Genomic DNA, 19,138 nt, shown 5'->3' with positions numbered 1-19,138 from the left:
GGTCTAATTCGGATACCCAAAAAAGAAATGATCAAATCCATCAGCTCTACGCCAATCATGCATCCTTAGTAATTGACTTTTCAGCAATCTCTCCATATGAGCATGTGAATGGTGATAGGTGGAGCCAGTAGTTAATGAACATTAGAATAAATAAATAAATGAAAATAGAGCAAGCAATCTAACTCACAAAGTTAGGTTGTACTATGTTATACATACAATGTTTACATTTTTCTAAAAACATAGTTTGGGTATTGAAATGTGAAACTTAAAGACTTCCTAAGGTAAGGCACCTGTAATGAAAAAAATAGCATATGTAATAAACAAGAGTTCAAATGACAACAGAAAGGAAAGAACATAGTTTAATAGAGATTATTCTTTTTGAAAATGCATCAAAACTAAGAACTCCCAATGTCTGAAGTCATTGAATGCATCGATCAACAGCCTATAAACTGATGGATAAATAGATCATGCGGTTCCTTCACTTTCTGTAGAATTTAAAATAATTTAAAATGATCACATCTATCAAAGAACACCATATTGTAAAGTCCTTATACCCCATCAAACTGTTTCCCATCAGCCTTTTTTTAATTTTGAATACATGATAAAACAACTACGGGTGTCCCGATCCACCTTTTTTTTTAATCTCTGATTTTGCAGCTTTGAGAATTTACTGTTACTGACCTGATACGATATCAGCACTCAAAGCATGATGCTTTGATTACTTATCTTTTATTGCAGAATTTTAGACAAGGCTTGATTAAATGATATTACTAAAATAGAGAGCAACAGTCAATAACAATAGGTATGAAAAACACTGACCCATGTAATATTGACCAAAATTGTAAAAACGAACCATTCCCAATAATCTGATATTATTTTTTTGTCTAGTATCAGACCGATATCTGATAATAATATTGTATTGGGGCAGACCTAAAAATAACACTCCTGCATGACTTGTCTCTGCATCACCCACACATTAATCACTCTTTAACCTAGCCTGCCAATATTTTGAATGTGCTGCACAGTTCATCTACGAGCATTGTACCTCACCATGTTATGTATACATTACATTCAGACAATATGTTTCCAACTGAAATATCACGGACCCATCAGTATGAATACTTAATTTTATGCTACATCATCTAGATTCTTTACTCGCATCAAACTGATGGATGTCTGGAAATGAAAGTGAACATTTATGCATCGATTACTGTGTGATTCATTAGGCTATTAAATACCCGACCTCTTGGCCAGACAGTCAACTGATCCCATAGTATTAAAACTAAAGTATAATGAAACTGTGACATCCCTGAAAAGTAACATGCCTAGTAATAATGAAGTAGGATGCAGTAAATCCCGGCGCGCTAACCTCTGTAATCACACACTACTCAGAATGGGAACTCATTACAAAGGCATATTTACTTCAAAAGTACGATAGAGCTTGATTTTCATGGTATCCTTTATTTCCTGCTTTTTAGAAACTTGTTAGAAAACTGGGTGGCAAGAACAAAAGGGAAGATGGTCAAAATCTTTACACTAAAGAAAACCCAAAATTGTTATTAGCTAGAAAAGCTGATTTAGTGCATCCCTAACTACAAAGGGTATCAAAATAATAGGCCATTCTACCAGCGCCGGGGATGGTTCTATATGAAAACAGTTTGCTTCTCTTTTATGGTTGCTGTTTGTTTTACTTTTACTTGATTACATAGCATAAAGTTGTGTTCTCCTAATGAAAAACTAATCTTACTATAACATTTCCATACCAGCCCATGCCTTACTGGTACTGCCAAATAAATATGATTCAAAAGAAAGCAAACTTTGATCATCTCCCAGACGTTTTCTATCTCCCATCACCAGCAAGCTCTCCTTTCTGTGTCAGAAATCGCACACCAATGCAAACACTCCCCTCCTTGCTGGAGGCCTTCCTCCCAGCTCTGGACTAAATGATATCATCGGTTGCCAGGGATACCAGGGCACAGCGTGCCGAGAGAAGGGAGGGCGGAGACACAGGCAGAGCTGTTCACATTGCCAGAAAGAGAAAGCAAGAGGCTGGGGGTATTAGGTATCAAGATAAAAGAGGAAGCCTTGTTGAAACAAGAAGAGAGCAGAAATGCATAACCTTAAGGAGGAAAGCGGCATTGTAAAAATGCCTGGAGGCTCTCTGGAGGTCATTCATATTATCTTTCTTTGTTTGAAGTGGTGATATATATTAAAATACACATGTGTTACCAAATATCTAGATAAAAATAATAAAGGCTCAGCCCTACAGGTACATTCAAGGGACTCCCTTTGATTTGAAACATCTGTGCACCAACTGGCTATGGTATTTCCTAAAGCTCTTTACTATGTGTGTTTGTGTGCTTTTCTTTGCCAGCTCGTTGCTATTTAAAGGGATCTGAGACTGCTCTAGTCGAGAGTCTTTCTATTCCTGTCTGACAGCAACGTGAAGTTTGGAACGGAAAAGGCCATCCTCTACGTTGTCTCTCATTGGTCAAGGTAGGATTAGCTGACACAAGCACCAAATGTTTAGTTTGAATACATGCTAGACTACAAGCGCTGCTCCTGCAAACAGGAACAATGCGGTCGGCTAGTGTCTAGTGACGACATGGGAGGGAGGAAACATGTAGTGAAGCATAAAGTGAGTACAACTATGAAAACAAAGTAGTGCCCATGTTTTAAACAAAGGTGTTTCTGCAGTGCACTCCCACATGTTAAAACTGTTTGTGTTGCACATTCTTCCCTAAAGGTTGCCTCACTCTGAAGGAAAGAGTTTACCCAACAGCAACTTAACCCATTTTGCACATGAGATCATTTGGCCTGAAGGCTGGATTCCAGATGTCTTAAATTAACCCCACGCATATGGCTTTAATACTGGACGCACAGAGTCGCTGGTGTGTGGAGTCGAGTTTAGGCTGCGGTTGCTGACTGACAGCTCCATGGACAGTAGAGCAAAACAAAAGTGTGTGTTCCAGCGTGCAATGACAGGGAGGGCCTGCCGACAGATGGTCTATCTGCAGTCGGTGCAGGCAAGCAGCTCCGGGTCTCAGGCAAAGCTACTGCGAGTCTTTGTCTGAAGGTGCAGCAAAACTGTATGCACAGTCAGACACAGTTTGCAAAGTAAAATGGAAGGCATGAAGCTCACAGTAACCTCCTTTGTGACTGGGACAGCTGGCCATTTATGTTAATCGCCCTTCCTTTAGAGTACCAATGAGCTGGTCCCAAAAGTCGTGCAGCTGATTTTCCAATCCAATAATGCTGTAAAGCTGCATTTAGAATTGTTTTTGTTTTTATCAGGAAACACAGAAAGTATACAACCTAATTTTTTTTTGTTTTTTCGGATTGACCAGGGCAGTTTTAATAATTCTATAAATACATCTAAATAACATTCTGTGTAATTAACTGACATCACAAGTAACATCATAATTTAAAGATCCAACCGATTATAACTGAATTACAGTATAACGTTTGAGCCCCAGAATACAGCTGTAATCACCCTAACAGTGTCAGCATAGGTAATATCACAATAGCAGAGGCCAATTTCAGTATACTGTATCTTTGATATATTTGTTCAGTTGGATGGATTCTAAAAGCCTTTAATCCCTAATTTAGATGTATTGTTTAAACAGCCAGGATGCTGAAATCATAGTACATAATGGGACAATGTTGCTTCAGAAAACAGGCTTAGATTATAGCTAAGCAGAATTTGGCTTACCCTCCGATTTAACCATGGTAACCATGAGCAGTATGACTGAGAATTTGGAAAGGAATGACAATGTGTAACGATAAAAATTGTACAGAAACTGTAGATTAAACGCAAGCATTATCACAATTTTCAGTAATGGGAGCCTAGTAAATACTTTGAGAAAGTGTGAACATGGAGTAGAAAATGATCTCCACACCATGGTTCTGCCACGATAAAAGGTTTGAACACCTCACAGGGCAGTTAAATCCTTCATTGGGCAAATGAAAAGAGGATGGTATAACTCCAAACGTACAAAGACACGGCTGTCCGCCTCAACCGACATGCAAAATATTGCATCTCACCATGAACACACTGTTCTCACTGCTATAGCATCATCAGGCCATTTGAACCACTGAATACAGGAATATTAAACAACCAAATTCAATCCTAAGCATTTAGCCAAAGATGCAAAGAAACTGCTTAGATTCAGGCTTATCTATGTGTTTTAGTTGTTCAAAATGTAGCTGAGGAAGACTAGAAGAAAGCTCAGTGTCTAGATGAGCAAATCTGGTGCAAACAGCTAAAAAGACTTGCAGCTGTAGATGCAGTAAAAAGGCGATTCTACAAAGCATTGAATCAGAGTGGCTGAATGCATTTTAACACTTTTTAGAGTGATATTGATATTTATGCTCCACTATGTGTAAATATAAATATGGAACATTTCTAAAAGTTCATTTTTAGAAAGCTTTATAGCAGCTGCTGACCACAGAGGAACACATACAATTAAGCACTTGTAGTGTGATTCTACTACATGTTCACAAAATAGCACTGCATGCAAATACTGGCCCACTTTGTGTTTTTTTTTTTTTCCTTTCTTTTTAAACGTGCATCTAAATCGAGCAATCAAGCCAAAAAAAGCTAGAAGCACCGGAAGAAAGAAGCGTCTCACTTTAGTTGCTCTAGCAACTGGTTGTGCTTCTGCTTACTTAATTTCATTCATCACTCACAGAAAGGTTAACACAGTGCAGCAGCTGCATCAGTCACACCACAAACAAACCTTTGGAGCAAAAACATGTAGTACAATAAAACGCGCCATGAGGGAAGTGGTGAAACGCTGCACGGCTGTTTTTTATACATGTTATAAATAACCCCGGGGAGGGGGGTGCAACTGCTTATCACCAAATTGGCACTGTGCTCTTTGGATTGAGACATCCTCATCCTGGGTGTTACTTATATCATTCAAACAATAATAATTTACTTAAAATGCAAACACAGGAAAATTAAACTGAAGGAAACAGTAAACTGAAGGAAAAACCAGTCTAACACCTGATATGGTGTGTGTGTGTACATTAGTGGTTTCTAGGCAGCAAAGGAGCTCAATGGGCCTCAGGAAATGGGTGTACTTAGGGTAGTTTACAAGACAGGAAGTATAGATCCACAGAATTAGAAGCTGATTAAAAGCAGTGAGGCTGGACGGCCTGGATGAACCCAGGTTTGATGTCTGTTGTAGACTAGAGAAAAACACCATCATCTCCATTTTTCGTTGTTTGCCCCTAAAGAGAGGTTGCCATGGACCGCATATTTTTTTAAAAATTTTATTTCTAAATGGCCACTGGCTGTGGTTGCTGCTGTGCACCACTGATAGAGAAAGCCTGAGTTCACAGTGCTGCTTTGGCTTACTTATCAGTCAGAATGCTGCAGACATACGGTGTAGCTGAAAATACAGCCCAAGAGACATGCAGTACAAAAAAAAAAAACAGTTTGGTGTGGATCCATCTCAGCAGCACATGATAAGAAGATCATTTTGAACCAAAGCAGAACGAATGAAAGTTATGTGAAGAGATGCATGACTAGAGCTATTTACTGAGTGATTCTCTTTCACATGTGTGTTATTTGCAGACTGTCTCTTGTGCTCAAGTGTGAAGTGGAGGGACATCGGAACACCAACCAAGAGAGGTAACCACAGAACATTTGTTCCTGTTTCCATTATCATGCAAGTTCTTAAAGAGCAAGAAAGGTTTTGATGCAGTACCGTACACCGCCTACTCCATTTAGTGGTCTTTCCAGAACAGATAAATGTAGTTGCATTATCTTGCAATGGAATATTAGAAAACTCTGACCTTTATCACCTTTATTTATTTAAACTTGTTTTCTATTTAGTCCCTTGTGGCTACAGTATGTTCACACTGCAAGTCTTGATGGTCAGTTAGATATTTTTCTTTTTTTACATGGTCATTCAGACTATTACCTAAATGTGGCCACCATCAGATTACAATCTAATAATTTTTACAGATCCAAAGCAACCTGCATGCGCAGAAGATCGGAGTTGGCATCACATATCAGCTGTTTACTGAAGTAATCGTAATCGAAATGTGATATGATCGTTCAGAATGCTGATTCATTAAAGGCTACCCGAAATGTATCCAATTTAGTAGTGGCACAAATCAAATTTTTTCAAAGGTGAAAAGCTTGATATTTCACTATTCTGACTGGCATGAAAAAGTCTAAAAAGGCCTCATTTGGGCAAAAAAAAAATTGTATTTTGGTCACATTTGTCTATATTGTGAACATAGCCTAAGTGCCACTGCTGTAGATACGTTGTCAATCTCAATGCACGCATAGAACATCATATAATGTGTTCTTTACGATAACAGACAGATCATTAATCTTTGTACAACTTTTCTATTGTTTCAAAGATGTCTTACCTGCAGCACACCCCTCAGGTTTTCTGTAGCATAAATTTTGGGTGCTGAGTTGGCCATTGAAGAGAGAAGATTTTTTTTTTGTTTTTTTTGCTTTTTGTTTTTTGATTCTTTGATTACCTGATTTCAATTTTTTTGCCAGTTAAGATGGTTTATATTTCAAACATATCATGCAAAATCCACTTTTTCAACCCTGAGATATTATTGTTTATGTACATGGAGTCACTCATAGTGCATACAATTATAATTTGGCCTCCCATAGTGCCTATGTATCTTTATACTTGTTTGGATCATATTTTTCTAGTTTTCTGTTTTACTTATTACATTGTTTGAAAATGAAAAAAATATTTTTAAAAGAATTGCAAGAGGTTTTATTCCTAGATGTTTAACTTTTTTCCAAAAAATCCAAAATATATTGAAAGGACTGTTTTTTATTAATAATAAAAACCCACTGGGCACTTTATTAGGTACACCTTGCTAGTACCAGGTCAGAGTCCCTTTTGCGTTCATAGCTGCCTTAAGCTGCCACCCTTTAGCCCTCCACCCTTCTTACATAAAACATCTTTGTTGCATTATATTAGACCCAATGCTGACAAAAATAAAATTTCTAAATGAATTCAGCTAATTCTAACATCTTCAGCTAGTTCTTACCAGTCAGGATCTATGCAGACATCCTTCTCTATCTGCACTGCTGCTGTTTATCATTTCAAACCCTACTCTGCCTCCGATCACATCTCAGCTTTTGCATCAAAAGCTTATGGTTCTGCTACACTTTTTCTTGAATATATCCACATTTTTTCAGGCATTTTGCTGAATCTGCTTAGAAACACTCACTCTCTCCCTCTGCAATGATTTTTATAGCAGATATGATGTGCCTCATACTCAGCTAGATTAACTTTGCTAAAGAGTGAGGGGTGGAGACTGAGGGGTGAGCTGAGGAGGGCATAGAGAGGGATTTCAAAAACATGAATCAACCGCTCTGCAAAAGGTTCTCATATAGTCTACTGTTAAGCAAAAAGATAAATAATTTTATGTATTTGGATTTTATGAGTTAGAACAGTCTTGCTGTCCTCTCTATATGTATGTATATAACAAAATACAATTAATTGTGTTGATTTTTACCGCATTAAAATGTTTCTAATTAGTTAATAAATTCCCAGCCCTAATTATAATTGTATTGATTTCACACTCACTTGTCTTTCAGGCTGCATGTATCACCCAGCGGACCTCTACTCTGGCCGCAACACGTGGGTCCCCTACCCAGCTGGAGGACCTCACAGAGGACAATGGGCACCTGAAAACCGTCGCCCCTGGAGCCATGTACAAAGGTGAGTTCTACTATTTCAACATTTAAAACTATGTTTTAACAATCAATCAATGAATTTTGAAACAACAGAAGATCACGATTTAACTTGCAGATATATTTTTAGGTCCTTGTTTTCAAAGATTTCAAATAAGAGGTGCTAAATTGCACTTGCAAAAAGTGAATGTGTAGTATGTGATCTACAAAGCAGTGTAGTTTGCCCCAATGGGTTCTATGCACAACTCCACTACTTCCTGAACCTAAGGCAGCTGTTTTGTTTCCTCTCTTATATTAATTGATGAACTGATTAATCCAGGTGTGCCTTACCATGGATACTGAGGTCAGGCACACCTGGATTAATCAGTTCATCCACTAGAAAAAGACAGGAAAAAAAAGAGCTACCTTAAGTTCAGGAAGTAGTTGGGTCGTGCAGAGACCATGACATTAGCAGATAGTGTGTTCTACTGGCATTTTCAGAGTGACCTTAAAAACAAGATGAGGTTTAAAGCCATGTAATGTGGGGTAATAATGACCGAAAGGTAACAATATGCATAATTCTAAATTTTATTCATAGTTTAGATACATAGTCTATCTCAAATTCCTATGAACAAAAGTAAAAGTTAAATGTAAATGTCCATCCTCCCCTACCTGACAAGAAGGTGCCACATTCAGATTGCAGATTACACATTTAACAGCTGTATTTATCTCCACCTATCCCCCTCAACAACACCTTGACCTGACATACTGCAAAAAAAGGTTGGCCCACAGTAATTAAATAAAAAATAATGCACTTTTTTTAAAGACTGTTGAGGGGGAGGGGGGAATCCCCTTTTACCGTAAATAGCAAATGTGCACTTTCAGCCCCCCGTTCCTTGAAGATCTGCTCTACAGACAACTTTGCAAGTGTTCAAAGATGCCCAAACCTTCTTGAAATCCACCCATTAATGTGCCATAATGTTTCCACTTCTTTTATTCTCAACATCTAGTTACCAAATGATGTTTTGGTCTGGCTAATTGCAAAACAAGAGCTTACATTTTGCAGGAACACATTCAACATTTTTTAAAGTTCTTTCACTTTATCAGCACAACAAAACCTGTTGTTGTTAAGCTCATATAATTGAGTGTGTTAATTGGCAAGCTGCCATGGCTGAATGGGCTGAGCGACAGGGGAAAATAATGGTAAAATACAGTGGAAACATTTATTGTAACAGAGGAACTAAAGCTTTAGAGGATTATAGCAAATAGCGATTTATGTTTACCAAACTGTTTTGTGTTGGAAAGACATTTCTGCAATATGTTGTATAACAAGAATTTATGTCTCTGGTGTCCATGAAGCCTCCTTTTTAAGCATCCCTAAACCAGCACAAATCCCACACCATTGCATTACAAATTAACCAGAACCTGAATAGATTCTATACTTTTTTTCAATGGGGCCTTATAAGATGCATTAAGAGACATCAACCTTGTGCATAATTGTTTATGAGAGTTTCTCAAGTGCTGTCTGTGAATGGAGTACCCAGACAATTTTGAGTTGTCTAGGTGAAAGTGAAATGAAAAATATATTTGGCCTAAGATCATATATTGAAAAATCTGAAAGAGTAAGATGAAAATAAAACTCTGGATTTACTAAGTTGAGAGATTCTTGCTGATTGGATCTTTGTAGGTTTTTATGCGTCTAACTTCTAACTATTCACTGATTAGCCATTAAGTTCAAGGGGCAGAAAAGTTTACGTGATTTGTCCTGAATTGAGGTACTGAAACTACCCCTAAACTTTACAGATAACAAAAAGAATCACAGCTTTACACATAGGGGCACAGACTGCATTCCCCAAAATATAAGCACAGAATGCTCTGCTGCCACAATGTAGGACAATTGCACAATGTGTCAGGCTGAGCACTCTTCAAAATTTGTATAGGTTATCCCCTACCTCCACCGCTAATCCTTGCAAAAGGCAGTGAAATTACTGTAAGGCTGAAACTAATGGTGTGGGCACAAAAATTATATATTTTTCATGCAGTTTTTTTTTTTTATTGAAAAGGATTATAAATGAATCTATTAATCTATGAATAAATGAATGTATTAATGCTAAACTAAAGGTTATGTTGTCAAAAGATAGGTAGAAAAAAATATGAAATGACTAAAATATAGCTATCACATGTTTATCACATGTTGAGGATGTCTAATTCAGTCATTAGGCCTCTGAACTGGGGCAAAATACTTGAAGCATAACTTGTCCCTTACAGACTTGGAAGCTAACTTTGACTTTTAATGAAATATTATTGAAATCTTTCTTTTCAATCAAGCTGGGGTTTTCTATTTTACAGATGTGAACAAGGGCGCAACCAGTCACATCAATCGCCATCAGATCGTATTTATAACAGGTAAGTAAAACAATTTATCAATAACACTCTGACATATGGCATTAATAATACTGGAATAGTATCTATGTTACCAAAAATCTAATGATGAGACAACTTCATCTACTTTTCTGAGCAACATTACAAAATTCAATGCCAAGACATGTTGAGCTCACAATTGTGAAGCAGAACTGTGCAAAATATATTTCCACCACATAATGGCTCCAGATAATTATGACTGTTTGTTTTATACATTTTTTCAGAGGGGACAGGTCAATCAACGATGTCCACGATAAGGGCGTCTCAAAGGGCCACAGGCAGCTGCAAAGGATTTGGGATGGTAAAGGGCAGCAGTTTGAGGGGCAGAGCTGGCTTCACAACTCCCAACGATCATTCCCCAACCAAAGCGGTATTAATGGTTATCTAACAGGACCTGGACAGCGCTATGTCACCTGGCAGAACAATGTCAGCAACAATCTGGTGAGAACCGCCGACTGGGGGACGCCTGTACCTCATATTAACAGTTTTTTTCTCTTTTTCCTGATAGCAAGGGGATCCTCGGTTGAGTCGTGGCAGCAGAGAGCTACAGCCCCCAATGGATAGATGGAGTGTGCCGGACCACCACAGGAGTTTCAATGGCAGAATGCTAAACAACAGGCATGGACCCTGGAAACGTCCAATCCTTCACCAGCGGAGAGAGCCGCCGCTCCATCAGAGCCCACCCCCACAGCACCATCTGTCTTCGAGGAATGGAGGTCCAGCTAAGAGGAAAAGGGACTCTGACTCTACTCAGGTAAACCAAGAAACCAGTTTTGTTTTTTTTTTCATAAATGAATGTTTCCCATTCATGAATATTTATTTTTGTTAAAGAGCACACCAAAGTGGCAAATCCACTACTGAATGACAGGACGTTTTCTTTTTACAGTCTTCTCATCTTGGATCAAGATATTTATCTCCACCTGCCCATGCTCCATCATCGCCCAGTCACTACCGTTGCAATCAAGATGACAGGGCAAGTTCCTCCCTACGCTCTGACCACAGGACCTCAGCATCACATCAACAGGTACAGTAGTTTAGGCAAGAAAAGGACTCCCCAAGAACTGTTGCCACTGACATCAATTATTGTCTGCAATCCTACAGGAAACCTCTGAGCTGCGAACAGGAGGCCCTGGCGTTGGTAACTTAGAACCTCCCAACCAGAGTCCTGGCAGCAGAACACATTATGGTAACAAAGGGAAGGTCGAAGGGAAAATCTCAGCTTCACCAGCAGACCACACCCGTGTGCCTTACAGCCAGCAAAACCATCACTACCACCGGCACACAAGCCAGCAGAAAGTTCCACAGCACAATAAACCACCGCGCCCCCTGGAGGAAAAGGACTTGCGTAGCCATTATCTCAAGCAAAGCACAGTAAGAGATACAAATGTCAGCTCTAATACTGCACAACATTTCATCAAAAACTGACATTATATCAAAACTTTTGCATTTCAGGAATTTAGGCGCTCTCATTCAAGGGGCAGTTCAAGGGATTCAACACTTTGCAAAAACACTGGTGCAGACTACTCCCCTTGTTCATCCACTCCCTGTAGCCCTAAAGATGGTCGATCCGCATCCAGAAGTCCAGGTGCTCCCTCCAGCCCCTCCTCATTCACCATGACCAGTTGCAGGAAGGATTTAGTAGACATCCAACCACGCTCTCCCACTCTTACTGATCTGCAAAAATCACTAGCAAGCCTGAGTCACATCCAGAGACTCGGCATGACATCCACCTCATCTCATATGTCTCATTCTGGGTCAAAATCCAGGATCTCAGATCCCAAACACAGGAAAACCTCAGTCTGTTCAAGACAATCTCCTGCTGCCAGGGTGAAGCCAAGCAAGTCAGAGAGAGGGATGGATGATTTAAGAAAAAATCAGACCAAACACAAGGATAGGCTCATGAAAAAAGAGAAAAGGAGTGATGCTGCAAATGGCAATGATGAGGAAAGGAAAAGGAGGAAGAAGAAAGATGAGAAAAGCTTGGATGAGAAGAAAAGAAAGAGAGATAAGGCTATGAAGAAAGAAAGAAAATTGAAATTGAAATTGAAATTGAAGAAGATTAAGAGAGAGAAGTTTTCTTCCACCTCTGGTTCCCTCCATCCAGTAGAGGTCAAGATGGGTGAAAATGAGACCACGTCTTTGTCAGCAGACGATCAAAGCCAGAATCAAAAACAGAAGACCAGAGAGAAAAGTGATGAAGTTAAAACAACTCTCGGCAATTCACCCACTGATACCTTCGGTGCTAACGGCAGTTCCCGACACCCACCTTCAAAATCCAAATGGATATCTGAAGGGAACAACATTCCCACAAAGGTATCAGGAAATGAGCACTCCATGGAATCTACATCTGACTGTGTCCATCAGAGCAGCAATATCACCACTCATTCAGAAAATGGACCAAAACTTAACCCTAACTCCGCAAAAACTTTCCCTTCAGTCTTACTTGCTGCCTCAGGACCTCTCAGTACTACAGACTCCACTGGCTCAAACCAGGCGGTCCATGGCAAAGAAGAGAAGAAGGTGGGAGCTCTCAACGCTCCTGATCTTCAGCCTGAGGCTGTGCTGGGAAATCTTAGTGACACAGGGGACAACCATGCAAACACTCCTCCTGTGCTCAGCTGGCAAGGCTCCCCTGTTTCAGATTTTGAAGAGGACGAAGAAGAGCTCAAAAAGGGTGTAATAAGTAGACCTGTTCTCCAGCCCAGCCCCACTCAGTGTTTATCTCCTCTTCCTGCAGATAGTGAAAGCAATGATGATTTAGATCCTTGTACTAGTGATTCAAATGGTTATACCTACGACAGTCCATCTGACTTCTGTGATTCCTCTTGTGAGATCAAAGAGTCTAAGGATCACAACGAAGAGCAGGTGAATAACCGGAAAACTACTGGTTTAATTCTCAATGAGCTCCACCAGCATAAAGCGGGTTTGGATGATGTTTTTAAGAGCCTAGCCACCTTCCTGGAAGGCCAGAGGGCGTCGTGTCGTGGCGGTCCTTTTGGTGGGGCTACCTCAAAAGGAGTAAAGTACTCATCATCTCTTACTGTGGCATCCCAGATTCACTGTGATGAGAATCAGGATCTTTCTCACAAATCAACTACCACAGCCCTCTTTGAGTGTAATAGTCAATCACCTCCTGATGCTACCTCAGGCTCACTTCTAAAACTTCACAGTCTACCATATCGAAAAGATTCAGCTGGTCATCTCAAGGAGCAGGAGAAGCAGGAAGAAACTGAAAGCAGTTCAGATGACAACCAGGTGGGAAAGAATAAAGAGAACCTTATGGAGACAACAGATTCGTCACTTCTAGAGGGATCTTTGAGTGCAGAGCTGACAGTGACCACAACTCACACAGCCTCCTTTACCAGTGTTATTACAGTCTCCACCAAGGAAAGGAGAGAGAACAGGAAAGTATCCAAGGATAAGAAGTTGAAGAGAAAGAAGCATGAAAGAAAAGAGGAAATCAGAAAGATGAAGTCAAAGAAAAAAGAAACAAAAATGAAAACTAAAGCTAAACATGTAAAAGATACCCACAAGCGGGAACTTTCGTCCTCAGTATCACCCATCCCGAAAAGTTCCACCAGACCTCTTGCAGACAGTATGAAGGGCCAGATTCCTCAGGAAAATCAAACGCAATGTGGCAAAGCCATCAAGAGACTCAAACTGGACACTGGGAACTCTGATGTAAGGCTGGAGGAGGCTGAGGTTGGAAAAAAGAGAACCTCAGACACTAACTCCTCAAACATAGTGACCTCAGCTGCAAGACTCGGTACGTCAGGTCATATAGGTCCTCACTTACCAACAAGTGAGTCTCTCTGCTCTAAATCTCATGTGGATCCCCTGAAATTGAAAGCATTGTCCATGGGCTTGTCCAAGGAGCTCAAGGTTGTCTTGATTAGAATGGACAGTGCTGGAAGACATACATTTAACATATCAGAGCTGGAGGAGCAAACTATCCCAATGTCTGAGCTTAACATTGAAAACACAGCAGCCGAAGTGGTTCGAGCATGCAAGTAAGTGGTATCACTAAATACCCACATGTGCTGTTGAATATTGTTCGTTGGCTTTTTATCTTGATTTCTGTTAATTTGCTGTGTTTTCTCAGGGGAGCGAGAGTGAAGGGGAAATTTAAGGAGTCGTACCTGCTTCCCTCATTCTGTGTCAAACCTAAAATGGCCATCGACATCCCCATTCCGCGAGAAAAGCTGAACCCACCCACACCAAGCATTTATGTGAGTGTCCACTAATTACTGTCATTGCATCATTGTCTTCTTAAGGCTCCAGGAAGGGAAGTAAAACAATGCAGAACCCATAAACGTATTGTTCTTGTTAAATACAAGAATTGAAGGTCTCTTTGTTGTGTCTTTCATGTGTTATTTCACTCGATGTTTCCATTTAAACTTGACTCATTGTTTGGTCGGATTTGGGAATCACAATGAACAGTTATAATAGGGTACAAAGAAATCTTAGTGTGGTCTAGACAAAGAACTTGATGAGGTTGAAAAAGTCATATAATGCCAAAAAAGTAAAAACTATTTTATTTTTATCTGTTCTCCAACATTTCGTCTACTTCTTTGCAGTTGGAGAGCAAGAGGGATGCCTTCTCTCCGGTTCTGCTTCAGTTCTGCACAGATTCCAAAAATGCTGTAACGGTAATCCGAGGCTTGGCTGGCTCCCTCCGCCTTAGTAGGTTTCAGTTCATCCCCTGGTTCATTCCATTTTTTGGGGTTGGAGTGCAAATACATGAAAACATGTAGCTAATTATCTTTCATGCTTTTCTTTCCGTAAGATCTTGGTCTGTTCTCCACCAAGTCACTGGTAGAGGCCAATTCAGACCATGCTGTGGAAGTGAGAACTCAGGTTCAACAGCCAGCCGATGAGAACTGGAACCTTAATGGCTCTGCACAAACCTGGCCCTGTGAAAGCAGTCGATCGCACACCACCATTGCCAAATACGCTCAGTACCAGGCCTCAAGCTTCCAGGAGAGCCTGGAGGTAAATATAATCTCCTGTACTAATACTACCTTGTTTATGTAGCGAGTATAAAAAGAAAGGTTTTAAAATATTTGAATTTATTTAATTTAAAACTCTCCTTTTAACCAACTCAGAAACATGTTTTTGTTTAATGTGGCAGGGCCAAATTTTATCTAATAAATGACCAAACAGTTTGATACTGAAGGTGGTGCCTAGCACCTTCACCAACCTCAAAATAGTCAAAGCTAGACCTTAAATATACACTGACAGCTCAACTTCCTTTTGCAAGAGATTAATTCATGTTTAATTCCAGCAGGTTCTGTAGGTTAGCTGACTTACAAAGAGGTGTCTCAATTAAGCAAGACTTAAGTCACCTTTAAGACACAAGAGGTGACAAAAGGGTTGCTGTTCAACTTCTCCAACTTCTTCAAATATTTTTCTAAACATTAAAATCTGAACACCGGCCAAGCAATGGCATTTTTGATTTTGTCTGTAGCCTTTTGCATTCTTAAAAACAAAAATAGGAAGAAAACCCAGTGATTCAACCTATGTGCTTGACTGTGGATATAATTTTCTCTTTCAAACCTTACTCAATGTCTGATTATAGTAAACTCTTACCCATAGTCCATCTACATACTGCCCCAATACTGTAAGTGCTGCTCTCCCACAGCTAGTATTATTCATCTATAGTTAAATTATCATAGCTTCTCATTTTAGTGTTATATTATCTATTGGTATAGACCAGAATGTAGGTTGTCTGATTGTTACATTCTTGTTTAAAATACATAACAATGAAAATCATTTGTTATTTTGGGGTGGGTGTTCAGTCTTTTAATTATACCTTTGTTTTGAATTTCTTCCTATGGCTTGCAATAAAACCTCTAGTCTAGTAGCCTCCATGCATTTTGACAGTTCCCTATCGTATCCTCACTAATACCTAGACATAGATATGAGTGACCTGACGTCAGGGTTCCCAGGGTCATTGTGCATATAGGACACAGCTTTCATACTAAATGTTGGTGTTCGTGAGAAATTCCAAAAGTTACGATACACAAACTTTCATTGAATTGAGCAAAACCTTACATGCATTTTTGCCTGCGCTGTCCCTACCACTGTAGACACAGCAAATCAGTATATCTACATGTAAGGCATCTAGCACATGTCCAAATAAACATGCACTGGTGCAGTTGTGTCGCAGAGGGACTTGGTCAAACCTCTGGGAAATTTGTTACAGTCAACAAACCTATTACGGTAAGTTATTTTAAAGACAATGAAAATAAAAGTCTGGTGGCTCCTACCTGTTTATATATGGGTCAAACTGCATTGTTTACTTAGTTGAGCTCAATTATAGCTTGATCCTTTTGATGTATATCAAGTCATTATAATAACATGAATATATTTATGGACATAAATGTGTATATTTATGTTACAATAATTATGTTTCTTTGAGGAACAAGTCACTACAATCATATTGGTGAGGTACTTTTAGCCCAGAATTAATGTTGAAAATCATTCAGGATTTCACCGAAAAGATCAATAAAACTAACAAATAAAAAATTACTTAGAAGCCACAAAGCACTGAGTCTGTTCAAGTCTTTCTCCAACACAAGTATAATGATTATTATTATTGTTAAAGTATAAAGAATACTAAGTTGAACTGGGCCAACGTGCAACTGCATTTGGGATACAGGTTTACAAATCACAAATAAGTGCAAAGCTTTGTAATGAAAATGCTTTCTAGTCATTAAAGCAAACCTGACATGCATTGATCATGCCCCTATAGTAAGATGAGTGCTTTTTTAGCTCTAATTACATTTGGGAATAGGGCACCGCTCAAATTGCAATTTAATCTGTGTCTATTCCGGCAGAGCAGCGTACGAATTAAGATATCCTATGCATCTGACATTGGATTGCTTATTCAACAGCTTACCTGACCTGCTAATCAGCTCCCTAAAAAAAAAAAAACTAATTTAACACAGAATGGTAGTAAGACCTTAAACTGACACAANCACAGAATGGTAGTAAGACCTTAAACTGACACAACTGATGCAAGGTTCTTTCTGGTTTTCCTCTATAATATAAATTAATCTAATCCAGATGGTAAGCCATGCATCATCATATTCCAGCAGGTCAGTAGGATCTTTGATCAGACATACTTCCATACTGCAAGGGATTCTGCATGCATTAATGTAGCTACTTATGAACATGTATGATTGTCTGTAGCTTGTCCACCTTAGGAATTTTCACTGGCAACTTGTTAGAAATTAATCTAACTAGAGTTACTAGAGTTTTTTGGGATTTAGAAGGAAAGTGCATCTTTTAGATTGAATATGGATTCTACTTCTGGGTGCACAGCCTGGTTTGCATTATAATGCCCAAAACACAGAACTATTTTTTTATGCATGTTACCTTATTGTATGCGGCTAAATGCCATTCAACTCAATTGTTTTGTTTTATATAAAAAAAAAAAAAGAATCAGTAAAAACAACAGGTTTTATGCTCCATAAGTAAAATGTGAATGTATTTGAATTAGTGTTAGAACTAATGTCCATTGTAAAAAGATATTTTGTGGTTCCCACAAATCTTTGGAGCAGGTCAAATGTCTGTATGGATACTAGCACACTTCCATGCACCGCTCACTTTTATAAACCTTTAGTTGTGCTTAAAACAATGTGATGCAAGTTATTTGTGGTTAGGCAGGCTTTTAGGTACCAGGAGTTTAAAATGTTTCCTATAAGTTGTGTTTGACGACAAAGTCAATCCCTGTCTGTTCAAGATCATAGCAAAACTTTTCACATGTCTAACTGGATGAGCAAATGGGAGTAGGGGAGCGTGGAGCAGACTTTCCCCCTCTGTTCTTTATATCACCTCTGCTCTTCCTAAGAACAATTACTGGTCTTCATGGTGATGGATAATTACAGCAAAAGAAAGTCACATACAATATACAGAATGAGAAGTATCTGAAGGCTGTTCATTTAATTGTACATAGAACTAACATAATCCTCATTCTGATTTTGTCAGTGTTGTTTCTCTGCAAGTGTTTGAAGCTAAAATTGTGGTCCTGCCCTAACCTGCAAGTTTTCTTTGTTAATGTATTAAAGGAGGAAAAAGAAAGTGAGAATGAGGAGGAAGAAGAAGGAGAGGAAGAGAAAAACGACTCATTGGCAACCACAAAAGCTGCTCTGACATTACCCAGCTCAACAACAAATAAAACCAACTCAACCTCTTTCAGTAAAGCCCAGTTGGCTAATCCCACCAGCATTAACAGGTTAGCAAACAATCCTGCTCTGTTCATATAAAGAACTCCCTGTTGAGTAAACAATATTCATCTCAGATTTCCATTTTTCCCCCACAGCCCAGAGCAGAAAACAGTCGGGAAAATTATTAAATTTGGGACCAACATTGATCTCTCCGATCCTAAAAGGTAAGGCGAGTTTGTAAAGTCAATAAGGCTCATGTTCAATCATGGCTACATCACACAACGAGAGACGATTATGAGTTTCAATGACTCTATTCTAAGGTGGAAGCCCCAACTGCAGGAGCTTCTGAAGCTCCCAGCTTTCATGCGAGTAGAATCCAGCAACAACATGCTCAGTCTCGTTGGTCACACCATCCTGGGAATGAACTCCGTGCAGCTGTACATGAAGGTTCCAGGCAGCCGAACCCCAGGTCAGTCGCCTCAAAGTTTCATATGAGTTTTTGACAAATGACCCCAGACATTGGCTGGTGATTTAAACTTTGGATTCTTGACCGACCCTAACTGATGATTAACTATCTGGAAAACTGATCTTCTTTCAGAGCAGTTAGTGAAACATAAATGCAATTTAAAGCTTCAAGAGAGGGAAATGTATTTTGTTTGTTGGTTGGCTGTTCAGTGGAGTATTTTTAAACAAAGAGGGTGATTTCATCAATCACGCTGCATGGCTGTAGGGGCGGCTGTTTTCTCTGTTCCTTGGGATCAATTATTGATTATTTGGCGTCTGATAAATAATGCTTTGATTTAGTATTTTAATTGTCAAATGACTTTGAAAACTAATATGGAACAGCAATTCTATATTATTCTCTTCAAATCAGGGCTGAAAC

At 39.2% G+C, this 19,138-nt stretch overlaps 1 protein-coding gene across 2 annotated transcripts in view; it reads left to right on the top strand.

Moving 5' to 3' along the window:
* The window catches only part of LOC107082570, a 31,322-nt gene that overhangs the window by 1,924 nt on the left and 10,260 nt on the right, over window positions 1-19,138 (top strand). Inside the window, exons 2-16 of one of the 2 annotated variants that reach the window (XM_015371328.1) lie at window positions 2,375-2,496; window positions 5,582-5,638; window positions 7,589-7,712; window positions 10,013-10,069; window positions 10,309-10,510; window positions 10,593-10,838; window positions 10,971-11,108; window positions 11,186-11,455; window positions 11,537-14,094; window positions 14,187-14,313; window positions 14,662-14,767; window positions 14,871-15,076; window positions 18,157-18,323; window positions 18,411-18,479; window positions 18,576-18,724. In XM_015371328.1, coding sequence (XP_015226814.1) covers window positions 7,594-7,712; window positions 10,013-10,069; window positions 10,309-10,510; window positions 10,593-10,838; window positions 10,971-11,108; window positions 11,186-11,455; window positions 11,537-14,094; window positions 14,187-14,313; window positions 14,662-14,767; window positions 14,871-15,076; window positions 18,157-18,323; window positions 18,411-18,479; window positions 18,576-18,724 — 4,414 coding nt within the window. In that variant the 5' untranslated portion in view covers window positions 2,375-2,496; window positions 5,582-5,638; window positions 7,589-7,593. The remainder of the gene's footprint in view (window positions 1-2,374; window positions 2,497-5,581; window positions 5,639-7,588; window positions 7,713-10,012; window positions 10,070-10,308; window positions 10,511-10,592; window positions 10,839-10,970; window positions 11,109-11,185; window positions 11,456-11,536; window positions 14,095-14,186; window positions 14,314-14,661; window positions 14,768-14,870; window positions 15,077-18,156; window positions 18,324-18,410; window positions 18,480-18,575; window positions 18,725-19,138) is intronic. The other variant, XM_015371327.1, reaches the window with a different exon arrangement.

Source organism: Cyprinodon variegatus, unplaced genomic scaffold (genome assembly GCF_000732505.1).
Source record: "Cyprinodon variegatus isolate N-32 unplaced genomic scaffold, C_variegatus-1.0 Scaffold56, whole genome shotgun sequence".
In the NCBI taxonomy this organism is placed as follows: Eukaryota; Metazoa; Chordata; class Actinopteri; order Cyprinodontiformes; family Cyprinodontidae; genus Cyprinodon; species Cyprinodon variegatus.
This window is presented reverse-complemented; position numbering and strand designations above follow the sequence as displayed.